The 22,443-nt window shown below is 34.8% G+C and overlaps 1 protein-coding gene across 1 annotated transcript in view; it reads right to left on the bottom strand.

Annotated features, from left to right (window-relative positions):
- Positions 1-22,443, bottom strand: part of LOC130850375 (uncharacterized) — a 29,795-nt gene that overhangs the window by 6,247 nt on the left and 1,105 nt on the right. The window contains exons 2-5 of the mRNA XM_057729885.1: positions 21,167-21,237; positions 18,773-18,869; positions 17,056-17,157; positions 9,809-9,967 (exon numbers count right to left, since the gene is read on the bottom strand). Of these exons, the coding sequence (XP_057585868.1) occupies positions 9,809-9,967; positions 17,056-17,157; positions 18,773-18,869; positions 21,167-21,237 (429 nt within the window). The remainder of the gene's footprint in view (positions 1-9,808; positions 9,968-17,055; positions 17,158-18,772; positions 18,870-21,166; positions 21,238-22,443) is intronic.

Genomic DNA, 22,443 nt, shown 5'->3' with positions numbered 1-22,443 from the left:
AAGAGAGAGAGAAAATTAATTTAGCTAGGCAAAAATAGAGGGTTTAGTGAGAATGATTATGTGTTATCTGTGTGAAAATAACCTGAGAACAATGGTAAAATACTTCAGTCCAATTTCATCTTTATTTTTCCTTTCCCTATTTTTTTTTTGACCATACCACACACGGCATGTGGGATCTTAGTTCCTCAACCAGGAATCAAACCCACACCCCCTTCAGTGGAAGCAGGGAGTCTTAACCACTGGACCACCAGGGAAGTCCCAAATTTAACCTTTTATTGAGCTGCTTATACTCAACTGGCTTCAAAGAGGAAGTCATTTTTTCCCACGTAATCATGAAAATACAATGTATACATAAAAGTGGGATTTGCTTGGAAGCAAAGGCAGTAAAGTGAAAAAAAAAATCTCAATTTTTTTTGCTATAACTTTCTGGGATTTAGATGTTGCCTCTTTTCCAATAGGAAAGACACATGATATGATCTAATAAAAAAGTAATAGATCCAGTGATGTAGTGGATCATGTAACCCTATAACCCTGCCACTATGACTACTTAGAAATGCTAGATAAAAACATAAGCAAACTTTTAACTGAATAGCAGCTTGGAAGAAAGTATGAGTAAGGCCAAGTGCAGGAACCTAGGAAGGTAGTGAGAAGTTTCACTGATGGTGCCGCTCCTCTGGATTTGGGAAGGTGATGATGTTGGCCTCTGCTGTGCAGACAGGGGTTAGGATTTTAGTGCTCACAGGGACAGCAGGCTAAGCCTTGGGCTCACATGAGGAGAGCCATGAAACTACTCAGTTTATCCTTCCTGTTAACTAGGCTCCAAGCTTTGGAATCTTCTTTAACTCTCTCTCACCTCATATCCAATCTGTCAGCAAATCTAATTTGCTCCTTCTTCAAAATATACCCAGAATCCAGCAACTTCTCACCACCTATACTGCAGTCAATATTCATTTAGTGTTACCTACACCTTTACCACCATCTATACTTCCTTTAGAATTTCCTTTAGTGATAAACTTCCAGATGTGATAAAAACAGCTAGCTATCCACTGAAGACTTTGAGTTCCCCTTCTGTAATGTAGAGTTGTTGCTGGCAAGAGACTGTCCAATCACAGACCACATTTCTCAGGCTCCTCACCCCACCCCTTGCTGTGTCCCCTCTCTACCCCCTGTACCTATGCAAAGCTATAAGACTAATTCCTACCAATAGATAGTGAGTAGAAATGATGGGTGTCACTTCTGGGCTGAAGTGGCTAAAAGCAAATGTGCTTCTTCCACTCCCTGTTTAACCAGCTGCCACCTGAAATTGAAAGATTCTGGGGGGCCAAAGGCAATGACAGAGTCACAAAATGGAAAAAACTTGGGTTTCTGGATTACCATGTGGAAATCTGCTCACTGAAAACCTGCCTTATACTGTTATATGACCAAGAAATAAACCTCTGTTGCATTAAAACATTGAAAAATTGAGGTATGTTGGTACAGTTATGTTTCTCTAACAGTGAAATTGTAGCAGGATGAGATGTTATCAATACAAAACTCTAAAACATGTAGCACTGACTTAACCATCAGGTGGTAGGCAGAGAAGAAACTGATATTAGAGGCTGGAAAGGTATGGTAAAATATTTGCTAAAACCATCACCTGTGATAATTTGGAAGGCAGACAAAATACTATTGAGTCTGTGCTTTTAGAAGAAAAGGTTGGAAGATAGAATGGTAGTAGTGTGAGTTCTTGTTACTAGCTACATTTACCAAGGCAACAACTGGCTGGTTTGCAAGAAGAAATGAAAAGGAATAGAGAGACTGCAGAAACGTGGAACATTAGATGACTGGATACACTGATGGTTTTTGGGCCCAAGACATTAGACTGAAAAGGCCTTTTAATGAAAAATGCCCATTAAGATTCTACCCTTCCTCAATTACAAACCCTCCCAAACCTATTAAAAATGGGCAAAGGATTTGAAATGCAAATCAAAATAAGATACCACTTAACACCCAGCAGGATGGCTATAATAAAAAAAAAATGAAAAATAAAAAGTGTTGAAGAGGATGTGGAGAAACTGGAACCCTCTTATATTACCGGTAGGAATGTAAAATGGTTCAACCACTGTGGAAAACAGTTTGCAAGTTCCTCAAAAAATTAAAATAAAATTATCATATAATCCAGCAATTCCATTCCTATGTACATACATAAAAGAATTGAAAACAAGTATTCAAACAAGAACTTGTACACAAATGTTCATAGCAGCATTATTCACAGTACCCAAAAGGCAGAAACAACCCACATGTCCATCAGTTGATGAATGGATGAACAAGTTGTGGTAAATCCATACAATGGAATATTATTCAGCCAAAAAGGAATGAAGTACTGATACATACTACAACAACGATGACCCTTGAAAACAACATGCTAAGTGAAAGAAGCCAGATGCAAAAGATAACAGATTACATAATTCCATTTATATGAAATACTCAGGATTGGTAAATCCATAAAGACAGAAAGTAGGTTATTGGCTGTCAGGAGCTGCAGAGCAGTTGCTTAATGGGTATGAAATTTCTTTTTGGGGTAATAAAAATGTTTTGGAACTAGATAGAGGTGATGGGTACACAACATTGTGAATGTACTATTTGCTACTGAATTGTATACTTTAAAATGTTAATTTGTTATGTGAATTTTACCTCAACTATAAAAAGATTGCGCCTTGCATTAGAGATCAGATTAAGGGTATAATCTTCCTATCCAACCAAGTCTAATGGCCTCAGGGTAGTTGCCTTTGACTTGAGAGGGAGGCATGAGCAAGGAAGCAAAGAAATAACCTGGTTTCAGAAACATGTCTTGGAAAAGAACTTTACATGTGTCTACAAGCACTTAGAAATGACTAGAAGCAAAAAGATTAGAAATCAACTAAGTTTTGAATGGAAGTATAAATAAACCAAAAACTTGTCCTTTAAAAAGACCGAAAAATACCAAAAAAACCCCACATGGCTTTGGGGTGCTTGCCAGAGAGGAGAGGTGTTGGGGAATGGACAAAATAGGTAAAGGGGATTAAGAGGTACAAACTCCCAGCTATAAAAAAAAGTCACAGAGATGTACACATAGGAGACAAAAATATTGTAACAACTTTGTGTGGTGACAGTTGGTAAGGATGGTGGCTGGTCTTATTGTGATAATTTAATGTATAAAAATATCAAATCACTATGTTGTACACTTGAAACTAATATAATATTGTAGGTTAATTATAACTCATAAAAATTTTAAAAAATGAAGAGAGTTTAGGAATGGGAAAATAAAACTAACCATAGGCACAGGACAGAGTAAAAAATTATATGAGAATACAATTGCACATGACACATCATATATAGTTTTTAGAAATTGCTGGACTGAGTCTTTCGAGGCAACAATGATAAAACTATAACATAGTGAATTCAACAACACAGGAATCCCCTGGCGGACCAGTGGTTAGGACTCCACGCTTTCACTGTGAGGGTTCCCTGGTCAGGGAACTAAGATCCCGCAAGCTGAGAAGTGCAGCTGAAAAACGAAAAAAGAATTCAACAACACATACAAACATTTAATGTGTAATTTATCATATTGACAGGGTAAAGAAGAAAAACCATTATCTCAATGTTTAAAAAGCATTTGATAAAATTCAACCTCCTTTCATGATAAAATTTCATAGCAAATGGGGAAGAGAAAGGAAATTTTATAGCTTGTTAAAAGGTATCTACCAAAATCTGAATGTAAATTTAATACTTAATTGAAGCACTAGAAACCACTCATTTGTCTTTCAGAAGGAAAACAAGTATTTCAGTCATAACCATTTCTATTCAATATTTTATTGGAGGTTCTAACTAAGTAGTGACAAGAAGAAAAAGAAAGAAAAGAAAGAAAGAAAGAGAGAAAGAAAGAAAAAAGAAAAGAAAGAAAGAGAAAAAGAAAGAAAAGAAAGAAAGAAAGGAAGGGAAAGAGGGAGGGAGGAAGAGAGAAAGAAAATATATATTGGGAAGGATGCAAAAAAATCCAGTTATTTTTTTATTCATGATAGAATTTCTATGTAGAAAATGCAGATAAATCCACAGACAATATTACCATAAAAGAGTTCGGCAAGACTTGGGATACAAAATCAGTTTGCAAAAATTGACTGTGTTACTATTAACCAAAAATTTTTTTGGAAAACGTAGTTTAAAATTTACCACGTACAACAGCAACAGAAATAGTAAGATGTCAAGAAATAAATCTCACAAAAGTTGTACAAGACCTTTATGGGAAAAATTATAAAACTCTATTGAAAGATTTTGAAAGAGACTTAGAAAAATGAAGAGACATAGCATGTTCAGACAAAGGAAAACAGTATTTTAAAGGTGTTAGTTCTCCCCATATTAATGTAATTCCAACTAATATCCCAACAGTTTTTTTTTTTGCCTGTGTGTAACTTCATATGTGGATTCTAAAATTCCTCGAAAGAGAAAAAAAGAAGTCTTGCCAACATAATTTCCAAAAAAGAGAAAGTAGACAAACATGTCCTGTAAGATATTGACTTATAAAATCACAGTAACTAAAATGGTATAGTACTGGCCCCAGGATATAGAAATAGACCAGAAGAATATAACACATACAAATCAAAAGAATGAAAATTGTTTACATATGAAAACATTATATGTGGCAAGGTTGGCATTACAAACCAAATGGGAAAGGCTGAGCTATCCAATAAATGGTTGTTTGGGCAACTGGTTATTTATACAGAAAATAATAAAATTTGAGTCCTACCTGATACTTTATGCAAAAAGAAAATTCCAGATGTTTTAAAGATCCATGTTTAAGAAGCAGAATTAAAAACTTTTAGGAGATAATATGAGTATCTTTATAATCTGGGGAAAGGAAGATGTTCTTAAGACACAGAAAGCATAAATCACAAAGGGCAAGACTGATACATTTCCCTACATGAAAGTTAAAGACTTCTGTCTTGATAAATGGATAAAGTAGTGGTACATATCTACAATGGAATACTACTCAGCCATAAAAATGAAGGAAATAAGGCCATTTGCGGCAACATGGATGCAACTAGAGATTGTCATACTAAGTCCGAAAGAGAAAGACAAATACCATATGATATGACTTATATGTGGAATCTAAAATATGACACATGAACCTATCTATGAAACAGAAACAGAGTCACAGGCATAGAGAACAGACTGGTGGTTGCCAGGTGGGAGGGGTTTGGGGGAGGGATGGATGAACAACAAGGTCCTACTGTGTAGAACAGGGAACGATATTCAAACCATAATGGAAAAGAATATTAAAAAAAGAATGTATATATATTGATATATATGTATAACTGAATCACTTTGCTGTACAGCAGAAATTAACACAACACTGTAAGTCAACTATACTTCAATAAGAAAAAGAAATAGTGAAAAAAAAAGACTGTCCTAAAAAAGACACTATACACAAAGCTAAACTCAAGTCACATACTGGCAGAACATATTACACTTTATACAACTAAGTATTAGGATGAAGAGTTATATACTCATTCATTATTCTAATAGTTATAAAATTAGTATTTATATATATATATATATACACTAAATTATTAAAAAACATAAGCACTGCATTAACAAAATGGGCAAAGGATATCAACAGGCAATTCACAGAAGAAACTCTGATAGTTGATAAATATAAAAATTGCTCACTGTCATTCAGAATTAGGGAAATGCAAATTAAGACAATAATTATTTTCTTTCCCCTACCAGATTGTTAAAAATTAAAATTTAATAATCACAAGTATTGGAAAGGTAATGTGAAGCAACAGGACCTTTCTGATGGAAGTATAAATTGGCACAACACTTTGGAAAGCAATTTTGAAATATTTGGTTGATTCAAAGGTGCACATATTTTAAGATCCAGCAATTCCATTTCTATGTATACATTATAGAATGATGGTTCAAAAATGGGATCAAGCATCCCAGGGGGTTGTATAAGATGATCCATTGGAGAGCAGGAAAAGAATATTAGAACCTCTATTTGTTTTAATCTAAAAGACAAGAAGGAAATGAAAATATTTAAAATTTAACATATGGATAAGCACTGACATCTTCCCTAGATATGATGTAAGATGGTAAATCATGAAACTTAAGGTGTTTTGAAGGTAGAGTGTAAATTCCGCAGTGAAGAAGAGCTGGCCACTCCTTTTCCACTTTCTTGTAGGGTGTTGCAATACTTATAATTTACATGGGTAAATGAATTTATGGGTAATATATGGGTAATATTATTTAGTTTTAACTAAGTTAAAGTAGATATGTGGCTTAATCAGATAATAAGGCAAAGATAAACAACAAGAAAATGACAAAGAATATATCTTTGCTTCTAGTTTGAATACTCTATCTACCATATTTAGAGACAAAAAATAGTCATTTGTAATCAAATCTGACTTTAAACACACTGCTATCATTAAAATACATTATTAAAATTTTTCTTAATCAGTTTTAATTTTCTTAAAACAAATTACTTAATATTTTATTTTATCTTTGTCTCATTCTTTTAATTTCTACTTTTCTGTATGTTTATAATATATAACATTATTATAGAATATACATTTTATATATATTTAAATGCATTCTCAAGAATATTTTATGAATAAGTACGCATGATCAAAAAACTCTATAGACCACTGTCTTAGAAACATTTTGCAAATGTACAAGGGTGTTCAGTGCAGTGTTGTTCATAATAAAGAAGTTGGAATCTACATTAATGTTTATTAAAAGGGGAAAGGATAAGTACACTGTATTTCTTAAAATGATAATGATATGCTGTCAGAAGTTAAACTGATAAATTAAGAGCTAAGTGTATCAACATGAATGCATTTCAAAAACATAATGTTGAACTAAAAACTCAGGTTGCAGAAGTATAGGTTCATTATAATGTCATAAATACAAAGTTTAAAAATGCAAACCAATACTACAGATACATATACAGCTACACATATATAGCAGAGGGATCAAAACATGCATACAAATAATTCAAATCAAATTCACTATAGTGGTTCTTCTGGTGATGTAGTGGAATGGGCTTGGGAAAAGTGCACAGGGGACTTTAATTATATGTATAATTTATTTCTTTAAGAAACAAAGGCCCAAACCAAACATGGCAAAATATTAAGGCCAGATAAACCTGGCTGATGATTACAAGGGTTTTAGATATATTATTCTCAAAAGTTTTTCATATACTTGAAATAAATGTTGAATGAGGTAATATTGATTGTGGAATTTTATGACTATAATTTCAAACTTGTAAAAATGTAGATACTATGAGTTATCCACTATTTGGCTGTTATGCTTTATCTGTCTATCATGACACTTAACACATAATTTATATTGCAGTTGGATTTCTACAAATATGTGTCCTGCAGTAGATTAAGCTGTGGCAAGTATCTTATTCCATTCTTTTATCCCTGAAGATGACAAGCATAATATCCTGTATGTAACAGTCCTCCAAAGAATGTTTACTAATGAACAATGAATCTAAATGGCTTGCACGGTTTTATCTGAACTCTTGCGTTGTAACTCTCATAAAGTACAAGTGCAATCAGACAGTGATTTACTTTATTAATTCTTCTTTGTAGATTATATAAACTGATGTGACCTCTTCTTTTTCCTGCTGTAAAAATAATGTAGAGGATTGCTTTGTTTAAGTAAGTAGTGTTTAATTTAACTAACACTGAGTGCTTGTTTGCTGGAGTTGTGGCTTCCATATTCATTCTTATTATTCTTAGTGCCTAACACAGAGCCTGGTAGACAGTAGATCCTCAAAAGATTCTTGTTGAATTGATCAATAAATAAAAGGTGCAGGAATGGCATAGATGAAAGAGGCATAAACTCAGCCTGGGCAATGGATGAGGAGATGATTCTTGAGTTGGGTTTTGGTGGATGAGTAGAAGTTTTCCAGGGCAAGGAAAAAGAGGGAACAGTGTGCATAAAGGTCTGAAATAATGCAACAGGCATTTTGGAGAACCACAAATAGTTTGATTTTTTTTGTGAGATTTATAAACTACAAGACATGACCTCTGGGTGAGATGACTGGCAGTATAGTCAGAAGAAAGCTCACTTAGTTAGGGAGGTTGCTCTCTACCCTGCTTGGACAAAGGTGCACCACTGGAGGGTTTTAAGAAGGCTATAGATAATGTTCATACTTGCATTTTAAAAGAAGACTCTAGTGTTGGTGTGGAGGATGACTGGAGCAGAGTAGAATCAAAAATAGGGAGGACAATTAAATCTGGGAGTTACCATAGTCAGACAAGAGATAATTGATCTTGGGGTGAGAGAGTGAGTGGCACTGGGATGGGCAGAAGGTGTTTTTAAAAGAGATCAAGCCATTCTGTGGAATACTGTTTAGCAACAATAAGGAATAAAATACTAACACACAACAACATGAATATAAAAACAGTATATTTAGTAAAAGAAGTCAAACACAAAAGACTATGTATTGTATGATTCTACTTACATGACATTCTAGAAAAGACAACACTATAGTGACAGAAAGCAGATTAGTGGTTGATTGGGGTCAGGGTGGGGGAAGAGTCAGCTACAAAGGAGGGCAGATTTAAGGATGGAAGAGCTAGTCTACAATGTGACTGTGGTCACACAATTGTACACAATTACACAATTCATCAAACTCCACACTTAATGTGGATGAATATTATATATGAATAATACGTTGGTAAATTGTTTTGAAATGTGAAAAAGTGAGGCTTAGAACAAAAAAGATTTAGGAAGTTGAATCAATAGAACTTGGTGAGTAAAAAGTACTATGTGTATACTTTGCTTTATATGGTCCTGTGTTTCTAGAAAAGATCCGTAAAAATAAAATTTAAAATGCTCAAAGGTGGGGGGTGGGGGAGAGGGGGAGGAATTCCCTGATAGTCCAATGGTTAGGACTCTGAGCTTCCATTGCAGGGGACATGGGTTCAATCCCTGGTCAGGGAACTAAGATACCACAAGCTCTGAGGTATGGCCAAAAAAAAAAAAAAAAAAAAAAAAAAAAAATGCTCAAAGGGAACTATTCAACAGTGATTGTTTTAAAACTATTTTCTAATAGAGAATTTCGGACACATACGAAAGTTGACAGGATGGTATAATGAACCCCTATATACTCAACATCCAGATTTAACCATTGTCAATTTATGGCCAATTTTGTTTAATTTATACCCCATGCTACTCCCCCACTCTTGAACTATTTTGAAGCAAATCTCAGACGTTACACAATTTCATTCATAAATATTTAATATGTATTTCTAATACATAATGACTCTTTCAAAAACATAACCACAATGCCATTATCACATCTAAAATTAATAATATTCCTTAATCTCATCTAATATCCAGCTAGAGTTCAGATATCTGTCTCATGAAGTTGTAAATTTTCATTTTTATAGTTAGTTTGAATCAAAATTCAAATAAGGACTACACATTGCAACTGATATACCTTCTAAGTCCTTTTTGGGGTAACTTTCCCTCTCCCTTTTTACCCTTGCAATTTATTTGTTGACTAACCTGTGTGTTTCTTAATGTAAGAAATCCTTCTGTTACGCAAATAACCACCTTTTACTTTACTGGGCTTTAAAATTTGGGTTGTTTTATAATTATTCTTTTAATATTTTAATTGCATTCCAATAATTTTTAATAAAGCCATAGTTTGGTGACATAGGATTATCTCACTGGGTGTCCCAGCATGTTTTTGCTTTTGGCAGTTTGTCTCAAGGGCAGCGATCCTATGACTGAAAGCACTATTTGGGTATCAAGACAGCTGTGTAACACTCACAGTTGTTTGCAGATCATCTGTTCTGTCAGTGAAGATATTCAATCTTTCTTCGCTTTCCAAAATTTTATCAATAGTTTGAGCCATAATATTTTTTACATCAGTTACTTGACTCTTCAGTGTGGATATTGAGCTGTCCTCTTGACTTTTATTGTATTTCATCTATATAGAAGTGAAATACACATTTTATTTGCTATAAATGAAATCTATTGTGATATATTGAACAAATTAGAACAAAGGTGTCAAAGGCACATCTCACTTGTATTTCAGAATAAGGAATCGAATAAGCCTCAGCAAAGGGGAAGCTGGGACCAAGTGAGAGAGTAGCATTGACATATATACACCACCAAATGTAAAATAGATAGCTCGTGGGAAGCTGCTGCATAACACAGGGAGATCAACTCCACGACTGGTGATGACTTACAGGGGTGAGATAGGGCGGGAAGGAGTTGCGGGAAATATGGGGATATATGTATAAATACAGATGATTCACTTTGTTGTACAACAGAAACTGGCACAACAGTGTAAAGCAATTATACTCCAATAAAGAGCTTAAAAAATATTGTACATTCAATGGATTTGGACAAATGTCTAATGACATGTATTTGTCATTACAGTATCATACAGAACAGTTTCACTGCCCTTAAAATCCTCTGTGCTCCACCAATTCATACTTCCCTTTTCCCTAAGCCTTGGCAACAACTGGTCTTTTTCTGTCTCCATAGTTTTGTCTTTTCCAGAATACCATATAGAGTCATACAGTATGCAGCCTTTTCAGATTGGCTTCTTTCACTTAGCAATATGCATTTAAGGTTCCTCCATGTCTTTTCCTGGTTTAACAGCTTATTTCTTTTTAGCATCGAGTAACATTCCATTGTTTGGGTGTACTGTAGTTTATTTATCCATTCACCTATGGAAACACATCTTGATGACTGCTGCCATGTTTTTTGCAATTATGGATAAAGCTGCTGTAATATCTGCATACAGGTTCCTGTGTGGATATAATTTTCAACTTCTTTGGGTAAATACCAACGAGCACAATTGCTGGATCATATGGTAAACGTATGTTAGCTTTGTAAGTACCAAAAACAATGTGTACCATTTTGCATTCCCATCAGCAGTGAATAAGAATTCCTATTGCTCTACATCCTTGCCAGCGTTTGGTGTTGTCAGTGCTTTGAATTTTGGCCATTCTAATAGGTATGTTAGGGGTATTTCATTGTTGCTATAATTTGCAATTCCCTAATGACATATGATGTTAAGACTTTTCATATGCTTATTTGCCATCTGTACATCTTCTTTGGTGAGGTATCTATTCAAATATTTGGCCCATTTTAAAAACTGGGTTGTTTGTTTTCTTATTGTTGAGTTTTAAGAGTTCTTTGTGTATTTTGGGTTACAGTCCTTTTTCAGATTCTTCTTTTGCAAATATTTTCTCCCAGTCTGTGGCTTGTGTTCTCATTCTCCTGACAGTTTCTTGATTCAGTTTGACAATCTCTGTCTTTTAATTGGTGTGTTTAGACCATTAACTTTTACAGTGATTAATGATATAGCTGGATTAATACATACCATTTTGTTACTGTTTTCTATTTATTGCTCTTGTTCTTTGTTCCTATTTTTGTCTTCCAATCTATCCATGTTAAAAATGACCTCTACATCCAGAGAAAACTGTAATTTGAAAAGATACATGCACCCCAATGTTTATTGCAGCACTATTTACAATACTCAAGACATGGAAGCAACCTAAATGTCCATCGACAGTGGAATGGATAAAGAAGATGTGGTATATATATACAGTGGACTATTACTCAGCTATAGAAAAGAATGAAATAATGCCATTTGCAGCAACATGGGTAGACATAGAGATTATCATACTAAGTGAAGTAAGCCAGACATAGAAAGACAAATATCATATGATATCACTTATATGTGTAATCTAAAAAAAAAAAGACACAAATGAAATTATTTACAAAACAGAAAGAGACTCACAGACATAGAAAACAAACTTACAGTTGCCAAGGAGGAAAGAGGCAGAGGGATAAATAAGGAGTTTGAGATTAACATATACACACTATCACTTATAAAATAGATAACCAACAAAGACCTACTATATAGCACAGGGAACTACAGTCAACTATATTCAATGATACTCAAAGTATTCAATACTTTGTAATAACTTGTAAGGGAAAAGAATCTGAAAGAGAGTACATATAACTGAATCACTGTGCTGTACACCTGAAACTAGCATGACATTGTAAGTCAACTATACTTCAATAAAAAATGATCTCTAAGATATAGTGTAAGCTGCAGCTGCAAAAGAGTATTAAATAATAACTTATTAAGCACTTAGTATGTGCCAGGCACCGTTTTAAGCACATCACACATATTAGTTCTTTTAATTCCCAAACCATTATATAAAGTAGTGCTCTTTTCATCTTTTATTTTCTAAATAAGAAAACTCAGATTGAGAGAAGTTAATATACTGCCCAATGTTACACAGCTAGAGACAAAACAAGAATTCAGACTAAGAAGCTCTAGAGATTAAGCCTCTACCCATTGTATTAATAACCCCAGTTTTGTGAATTTATAAATATATATATAATTCTGAAAGGTTACACACCAAACTGTTAAGTGTTCACCTCAGGGGGTTTGAATGAGATTATAGGTTCACTTTATATACTTTTGTATTATCTCACTTTATTAATGAGCATTTTTTAAATTAAAAAATGATATTAAAATCCTCTGCTTTTGGGACTTCCCTGGTGGTGTAGTGGTTAAGAATCCGCCTGCCAATGCAGGGGACAATGAGTTTGATCCCTGGGCTGGGAAGATCCCACATGGCATGGAGCAACTAAGCCTGTGCGCCACAACTATTGAGCCTGCGCTCTAGAGCCCAAGAGCCATAAGTACTGAAGCCTGCATGCCTAGAGCCCGTGCTCCGCAACAAGAGAAGCCACGGCAATGAGAAGCCTGCCCACTGCAACGAAGAGTAGCCCCTGCTCACTGCAACTAGAGAGAAAAGCCCTAGAACAGCAACGAAGACTCAAGGCAGGCAAAAAATAAATAAATAAACAAACACACAAATAAATAAATAATAAAATCCTCTGCTTTTTGGAAAATGATCAACTCCACCTTAAAGAGAACTCTGATCTTGGTCACTGGACCATGCAACTTACAACTGATGTTCTGTGAGAAGCTCACTAGCTGGATGTAGGAAAGAGGGAATTGCTAGTTGTGCTGTGTCCCCCAAGAAGATTCTTTTAAGTCCTAATTCAGGCTACTTATGAATGTGACCTTATTTGGAAGTAAGGTTTTGGTGGCTTGTGTTAAGAAATGTTTAGTGGATGCCTCTATGGCTTGTGGGTTAAAATTTTTTATTAAGACATAATCAAGTTAAGATATAGCCCAGTGAACTCTACTCAATGCTCTGTGGTGACCTAAATGGGAAGAAAATCCAAAAAAGAGGGGATATATGTATATGTACAGCTGATTCACTTTACTGTACAGCAGAAACTAACACAACATTGTAAAGCAACTATACACCGATAAAAATTAATTTAAAAAAGACATAATCGGGACTTCCCTGGTGGCGCAGTGGTTGAGAATCCACCTTCCCATGCAGGGGACATGGGTTCCATCCCTGAGCCGGTAAGACCCCACATGCCATGGAGCAACCAAGCTCATGTGCCATAACTATTGAGCCTGAGCTCTAGAACCCATGAGCCACAACTACTGAGCCCATGTGCTGTAACTACTGAAGGCCACGTGCCTAGAGCCCATGCTCTGCAACAAGAGAAGCCACCGCAATGGAGAGCCTGCACACAATGAAGACTAGCCCCTACTCGCCACAACTAGAAAAAGCCTGTGTGCCGCAATGAAGACTCAATGCAGCCAATAAATAAATAAATAAACAACTCAGCTATATATTTTTTTATTTTTTTAAAGATTTATTTATTTATTTATTGGCTGCATTGGGTCTTCATTGCTCTGTGTAGGATTTCTGTAGTTGCAGAGAGTGGGGGGCTACCCTTCATTGCAGTGCATGGGCTTCTCGTTGTGGAGCATGGGCTTCAATAGTTGTGGCATGTGGGCTCAATAGTTGTGGCTCATGGGCTCTAGAGGGCTTGCTCAGTAGTTGTGGCACAGGGGCTTAGTTGCTCCGCGGCATGTGGGATCTTCCCAACCCAGGGATTGAACCCATGTCCCCTGCATTGGCAGGTGGATTCTTAACCACTGCGCCACCAGGAAAGCCCTCAGCTATATATTTAAAAAAATTAAAAAGACATAATCAAGTTAAGATAAATGGTGAATCTTTGACTTTTCTTTTGATTCCTTTTTTCTTTTTCTCTCCTTTTAAAAAATGCTTAATCTTTCAAGATTAAGAGACATCTAAATTTTGTTAAGATAATGGATTCATAATCCATTCAATGGCATTTGGTATATTTACACATAAACATTTAAAATTCTCTCAAAACTACTTTTTTTTCCTGTGTGCATTTTGTTAATTATAGTATAAAAAAGTCAACAACTTTTTACAATTTTCTACAGATTTAATGCTCACCAGGTTAGTTAGATGAGCTTTAAATCTGTAGAAAATTTCTTTGATGTCAGATGTATTAACTGCTTAAAATGTGCATATTTTCGCAGGATAACTCATTTTCAGGGAGCTGTGTTAATATATTTTGGTTGTATTGAATATTGTAGCATTCCTCATAAGAAAATATATAAATTTAATATGTCTATCCTTAGTTATTTTTCAGGCATTGTGGTGGACTCACCCTATGGGGACCCTCACTGAGTCAGATCTTTATAAAATCCCCTCCTCTTCAGGGTGATCTGCCCCTAATGAATGGAAGCAAAGGTGATGGATGTCACTCCTGTGATTATGTCATATTATATAATATTTAGCAGATTGGAGTGAGAGATTCCTCTGCTGGCCTTGAAGAAGCAAGCAGCTGTGTTGAGGATGCCCTCGTGGCAAAGAATTGCTATGTCTTTAGGACCCACGGTGTCCTCCAGCCAACAGCCAGAAAAAAGCTGCATCCCTCACACAGCTCTTAGAAAATAAATTCTGCAACAATCTGAATCAGGCTGGAAGCATTCTTCCCCAGAGCTTCCAGATGAGAACACAGTCTGGCTGACACACTGACTACAGCCTTGTGAGACTCAGCAGAAAACCCAGTTAAACCATGCCTTGATTCCTGACCCACAGAAACTGAGATAATAAACGTGTGTTGTTTAGGCTGCTGATTTGTGGTAATTCATTACATGTAAATAGAAAACTAATGGAGGTATTTTTTATGGAAAAGTTCAAACACATACAGAAACAGAGTGAATGGTTTAGTGTACCCGTCCCCTAGTTTCAGCAGTTATCAACACGTGGCCAATCTTATTTCATCAGTACTACTGATTACCCCTCCCCCAAATGTATTATTTTAAAGCAAATCCTAGACAGTCTATTATTTTAATCTGTAAATGCTTCAGTTTGTGTCTCTAAAAGATATGGCCTTATTTTTCTTAAAAACAAAACCATGACATCATGATCACATCTAAAAAAATTCCTTAGTATCATCAAATATTTGGTTTGTTCCTTATACACTGATAGTGGGGATGTAAATTGGTGCAACCACTGTGGAAAACAGTATGGAGATTTCTCAAAAAACTAAAAATTGAACTACCATATGACCCAGCAATTCTACTCCTGGGTATATATCTGAAAAAAAACCCAAAAACATTAATTTGAAAAGATACATGCACCCCAATGTTCATAGCAGCATTATTTACAATAGGCAAGATATGGAAGCTACCTAAGTGTCCACCAACAGGTGAATGGATTAAGAAGATGTGGTAAAAACAAAAAAACAAAACAAAACAAAAAGATGTGGTATACATATATACAAAGGAATACTACTCAGCTGTAACAAAGAATGATATTTGCCATTTGCAGTAGCATGGATGGACTTGGAGGGCATTATGCTAAGTGAAATAAATCAGACAGAGAAAGACAAACCCTGTATGATATCATTTATATGTGGAATTTAAAAAATACAACAAACTAGTGCATATAACAAAAAAGAAGCAGACTGACAGATACAGAGAACAAACTAGTTACCAGTGGGGTCAGGAAAGGGGAGAGGGGTGAGGTAGGTGTTGGGGATTAAGAGGTACAAACTGTTAGGAATAAATAAGCTACAAGGATATATTGTATAACATATGGAGTATAGCCAATATTTTATAATACTATAAACAGAGTATAACCTTTAAAAATTATGAATCACTATATTGTATACTGTAAGTTATATAATATTGCACAGCAACTATACTTCAATAAAAGAAAAAAATTAAAAAATTTTTATTATGATAAAACATACATGCCATAAAATGTACAATTTTAACTATTTGTAGCTATATAGTTCAGTGGCATTAAGTATATTCACATTGTGTGCAACTATCACCACCATCCATCTCCAGAACCTTTTTTAGTTTTCCAAACTGAAACTCTGTACCCATTAAACAGTAACTCTTCCGCCTTCCTTCCACTCAGGCTCTGGTAACCATCATTCTACCTTCTGTCTCTATAAATTTGACTACTCTATGTACCTCATATAAGTGGAATCACATAGTATTTGTCCTCTTGTGACTATCTTATTTCACTTATTAGGGACTACTTTTTAGAAACAATTTTACTGAAGCATAGTTGATTTACAGTGTTGAGTTAATTTCTATTGAGGGACTACTTTTAAAATATTTAATTTAATAATTTTATATTTGTGTAAAATATTTACACAATGATTATGTAAATATTTTATAATTTCAAAAATTGTGTAAAATATTTACATGGTTCCAGGTTGACTTTGCAAAAGAAGTTTCATTCAGAGAGGTCTAGTTTCTATTCCTGTCCACATTCATACACAGGCAACCACTGAAATGTTTTTGGTTTATCCTTCCTTTGTCTCCCCATACCGCCTCCCCCTTTTTGCTATAAGCAAACATATATTTGTATTTATTTCCTCTTTCTTAAATGGTTGCATATAACCATTTAAGAAATGGTAAGTAAATAACAGTATACCACATATATTTTCTGTTTTGCTTTATTCACTTATCAATATTTCATGGATATCATTCCTTATCATTATATAGAGATAGAATTTCTTAGTTCTCATTCATCTTAGCTTTTAACTCATAATTTCTAACTCATTTGTCGGATGTAATACTGACAATGTTTAGGAATACAGTTGGAGGTTACATACCATATATTTTCCTAATACTTGTTGAAAATCTGCAGCAACTGCATTTGAAGGAGAAAAATGTTCTTGTGACATCAAAGGATTTCTCAGAAGAGTCTCACTAACCTGGGGAAATTAATGGAAATATTTAAACTATATAGATAATTTCAATGGAAGAATTACATAGCAAGTGTTTATTTGAAGCAAAGTCTGGCAGAAACTTGCAATAAAAGATTAAACCAGAACGGTTCTAGTTTTTTGGTGGCAGGGTATCCTTTCTATTTTAAAGATGCAATATTAGAGAAAACTGTGCTCATATCTCATCTCTCATATCATGAGATTGCAGCTGCTACCTTGATTCTTTGGTATTGGTATTTCTTGAGGGGACTCACAGATGTTTACCTCTGTCAGACAAGGAAAGATAGGAGTCACTGATATTTTCTAAATAAGTGCTTTTCATTTTCCCTTCCTGCCCTTACCCTCAAAATCCATTCAATGATAACAAAACAATCCCAACTAAATGTCATGAGACTATCTTCCAAACCCTATAGGGTTGTTGTATGACATTTCAAAGCTTCAAGAAGGAATTCTGACAATTATTTGTACTTAATATTGTACGACCCCAGAAGCAGTGGTAAAAATCACGCGGTTAGACACAAAATTTTGTGTCATCTGGTTTTGGAAAGTTGGAAAAGTTAAGATTTTTTTCCATAATGGCAGAGAGGGAAAAAAAAAATTAGTGTATAGTCAGTTAAATGGGTAACAGTGCTTCTCATGTAGACGCTAATGATTGTCTAGGTGTAAATGTAGAGTGAATTACAATACAGGCCTTATAGTCCTTGATTCTACATATGGTTACAGTTTGAGTTGTGTGAAAACAAGTTGGTACACTAAACAAATGAAATATATGCATAATTCATGAATGTGACTGGAGGATAACTATTAATAACTATAGTATAGCTGACTGATTTTTCCATTAATATTTTGTGTTAAAACATTTTTCTTAAATTGTATTTGTGAATAAAATTGAAGATGGGTATTATTTACTTTTTAAAAGAAACAAACATACTATTTGAATCATAAAGTTACCAGAATAATGGTTTAGCCCTAAGTCTGTCTCCGAGACTGCCTTTCACAGTCTTATTCTAGTTGGAGGTTAAACGTGGGGTGATAGACAGCAATAGATGATATCTATTGAGACCGTTAATTAGCCTTTAAGAAATTCATAAAATCTCATGCATCTACATAAGTACATACACATAAGTACTCTATTTATCATATTTTACATTTGTTGGCAACTTTCAGGTAAAACGTTCCCTAAAGGTAGTATGTCTTGATTAAAAGTTTTTTTTGTTTAACTCCTATAATTGATTCATATTTTCTGCCAGAAGTGGCCTTATCTATAATTATTTGAAAATTAAATATATATGTTATTGAAAAAGTATATTAAATATTAGTAAAGCTTAATTTTTCTTATTTTTAAAGAACAAAATAAATATAAGAAGAGATTCCAAAGATGATCTGGATTGATCTTTTTTGCAGATCTTGCTTTAGAGTCAGGAGCATTGTGGAAGCAGGAGACAGATGAGGGATGAGAGTAAGAAATCTCTGATGGTCATTAATGGCTCTGCTTTATAGACAGATCTGCTTTTGGTTAGGGACAGTATTATTAATAAACTATAAAACAGACCTCGTAATTTCAGTAACTGAAAAAATCAAAGTAGTATAAGAAATTACTTACATTTTTAAGAAATGCAGATGGTGTTACAGTATCTAAGACATTGTCTGAGGCACACAGGTAAGTGATTCCATCAATAAAGACAGTATGGTAGACAAAGCTTTGAAAGGAATACATTCATTTACATGATAATATTAAAGTAATTAAGTACTGATACAGAGAATTTCATTTTCATTAATAGTATAAAAACCGTAGATAATTTTTTATAATCAGATTAGAAAATCTTTCATACATTTGAAAAGTTAAATTATGTTAAATAAAAACTCTCTAAAATGTGAATGTATTTAAAATAGCATCAATAAAAATAAATTACAATAGAGAAAACTCTATCTAATCATATGTATATATATTTGACATGCTTTTGATGGCAGTCACTCACATTCCAAGACTGAATCTAGATTCTGATCAAAGAGAAAATGCTATAAAAACAAAAGAGAAAATACTATGTTCATTGATTTTTACTATCCTTATGTTTTTAGGTAGACATTTAATTTTGGCACTTCTTGGGTTTCTATTATGATAGATTAGAATTTAAAAGTTGTAAATTCCCAAGACCAAATATTCTAGAGAAAAAGATGAGTTGGGGAGGGGGAATTAAATTCCCCTATAGTAATCCAAAGTGTAGCTTTTCCTGACCACTCCAACTTTGAGACCTTTTGTGCCTTCTCAGACTTACATATGAGGAGGCTAGAAGACTCTTGGAAAGTGTCTCCATCTTTACTGCCCAACAATCCAGAAAATTTAGGAATATGGCAACCAAAACAGTTGCTTGGTGCCTGGGCTTTAATCTAGTCATGTCTGAACAGATATATCCAAATGGTTTACAGGCAAAAGATCTGTTCAAATGCTGAACTGGATATATATGATATGTATATATCAAAAACAAACAAACAAACAAACAACTTTATATCAGGTAACCCAAGCAAGATGATGGTGGAGGTGGTCAGATTCTGGATATATTGGGAAGGTACAGAAAACAGGATTTGCTGATGGGTTGGGTTTGGAAGTAAAAGAGACAAAAGTCAAGGATCATAAAGGTTTTAGGCCTGAGGAACCAGAAAGGTGACATGTGGAAGGCTGCAGGAGGAGGCCTGGCTTTGGACATAAGTTTGAGATGCCCATCAGACATCCAATAGAGATGTGAAATGAGAAGTTGGATATACAAGTCTGGAGTTCAGGTAAGAGGTCATTCAGAATGTTCAATATAGGTAAGCAAATAGAAGAGGAGTAAAGAAGCTCTTTTTGAAATCATTCTGGCTAATAAGTGAAAACAAAACTAGAACATTACCATTTTGCAACCCCCAATAAATTAATGACTCTAGGGTGTAGGCAATGAATATCAATGGCTGCCAGTATGCCAAAAGAAGATATAAGCAGATATTACATACAGTCTTGCCAAAGGGATCAAGCTGCTGGATCCAGCTGCTTGGACCATGGTGAACTGCATTTTGAATATGAAATCAGCAAAACCAGACTGTGGGAAACTCTATAGGTTCTTCAACAAAAAATTGTAAGGAAAGGAAAGGGATGGAGGGGAAATACGTGATTAGAGACCTAAAAGACACCAAATTAAAAAATGGGTAGGATTGGGTTCTTGTGCCTGAGGATGCTTATTTACGTGCTGAGGCAATGAATAAACAGGATAAATAACTGCTACAGCAGTTGGAATGGTGGTTGATTTGGGGGAGAGGGAGGAAACTGCGAATGGGGCAGGATACATGGTGGGGAGTTTCGGGGGTAGCTGGCAGTGTTCTATCTTTGGCTTAGGTGGTAGTTGCAGTTAGTTGTGGGGGGTCCTTTGAGAAACTTCATAAAACTATATTCACTTGATGTGGCTTTTGCATTTTGTTGTATTTTACAATATAAAGGTTAAAACAAACCTCCTCTTAAAAAAACAATGATGAGTCTAAAAATAATAGAAGCTCTCTTATTTCCCACCTGTTCTTTTACTAGCAAAATGTTTACTTGGGACATTTCATGGTTTAAGCCATACCATGTAACATTCCATGTAAAGCAGAGTGATCTTATTAAAGATATTTTCAAGTGGAAGTTTCCTTTTTTATTAATGAAATATTTGGGGGATACCTAAAAAGCTATGGAGAATTAGATAATAAGAACACTTGTAGACCTACCATTCAGTCAAAATGTTACAGATACAGTTAATGTCCCCTGCATACCCTTCTGCAATTTTTTCTCCCTTCTCTTTGCAGAGATAACCACTAACTTGATTTAATGTTCATCATTCACATTCATGATTTTATACTTTTACATACAGAAGTTCTCTTTTCTAAGGGTTCAGTCAAGCTCTGTGTAATAAATATTTTGCCCCATGTCATTATCATTGTAATTATCATCTGGTAATGATTAAAAAATAGACTTTTGTTAGAATATACTTACTTTCCCATTTGAATTATGGTCTTTGGTTCAGCTCTAAGAAGCACTAGTTTAAGCACTGTTGCCGCTGCTTCCTAAAAATAAATTGTCAGCATTTACTTTGTAGAAGATTGTAGTGTCTTTCATTATTCATCTTAATTTACCAACGTTGTTTAGTTTATTAAGGAACAACTGTTTACTATGAGAACTAATGGGTGGTTATTTATAATGCATGATAAGAGGCAAGTTACCGTGAAATATTCATATAAAGGAAAATATTAAAATTACATTAATATTCACATACTTTTGTACATATATGTGTGCAAATATAAGTTGCACTAATTAATCATTTTTACAGCCCATTACTAATATGACTGGGAAGACATTTGACTAACTAATCAAATATCTTTTCAGTGACTTCTATGAAGCTATACATAAATTTTTTTTTAATAAATGTTTATTTATTTTTATTGGCTGTGTTGGGTCTTTGTTCCTGTGCATGGGCTTTCTCTAGTTGTGGCCAGCGGGGGCTGCTCTTTGTTGTGGTGCACCGGCTTCTCATTGCGGTGGCTTCTCTTGTTGCAGAGCATGGGCTCTAGGCACTTGGGCTTTGGTAGTTGTGGCATGTGGGCTCAGTAGTTGTTGCTTGTGGGCTCTAGAGCGCAGGCTCAGTAGTTGTGGTGCAGGGACTTAGTTACTCCGCGGCATGTGGGATCTCTTGGCTTTCAGAATACCACTGCTTTCATTTGGCGACCCACCTCTCTATTGTATTCTTAACAGGGTTCTGCCTTTGGATGCTCTTTTCTTCTCACTCTCTTTACTTTTTTTGGGCAATCTTACCCACTTCTACCATCTTTAACTGTCAGCCCTGGCCCTATGACAGCTACCTATTGGATATTTTTATGACTTAAATCTTTTGGGAATAAGATGGAGGAATAAACACACAAATAGATTGGCTATTTCCAACTGGCAACAAAATTCAGCCTGTCCCAAATTGTACTATCCTCCCTTGCATTTCCTCTGACTTCTTCCCCCAGAATCCTGCTCCTCCACTGTAGTTTCTATCTTGTTTAATGCCACCTAAGAAAAAAATTTGACAAATCTTCACATTGTACACCTTAAACTCACAAAATGTTAAATGCCAATTATATCTCAATAAAGCTGGAGAAAAAAAGATTTAAAAAAAAGAAAACAGAATCATCCTAGGCATTGCCCTGTCCCCTGTCCTACATATCCAACCAGTCATTAACTCCTGAGGATTAGTTTGCAAAGTCTCTTTAGGATCTGCCCCTTCCTCTCCT

This window comes from Hippopotamus amphibius, chromosome 3, assembly GCF_030028045.1.
Source record: "Hippopotamus amphibius kiboko isolate mHipAmp2 chromosome 3, mHipAmp2.hap2, whole genome shotgun sequence".
Lineage (NCBI taxonomy): Eukaryota > Metazoa > Chordata > Mammalia > Artiodactyla > Hippopotamidae > Hippopotamus > Hippopotamus amphibius.
This window is presented reverse-complemented; position numbering and strand designations above follow the sequence as displayed.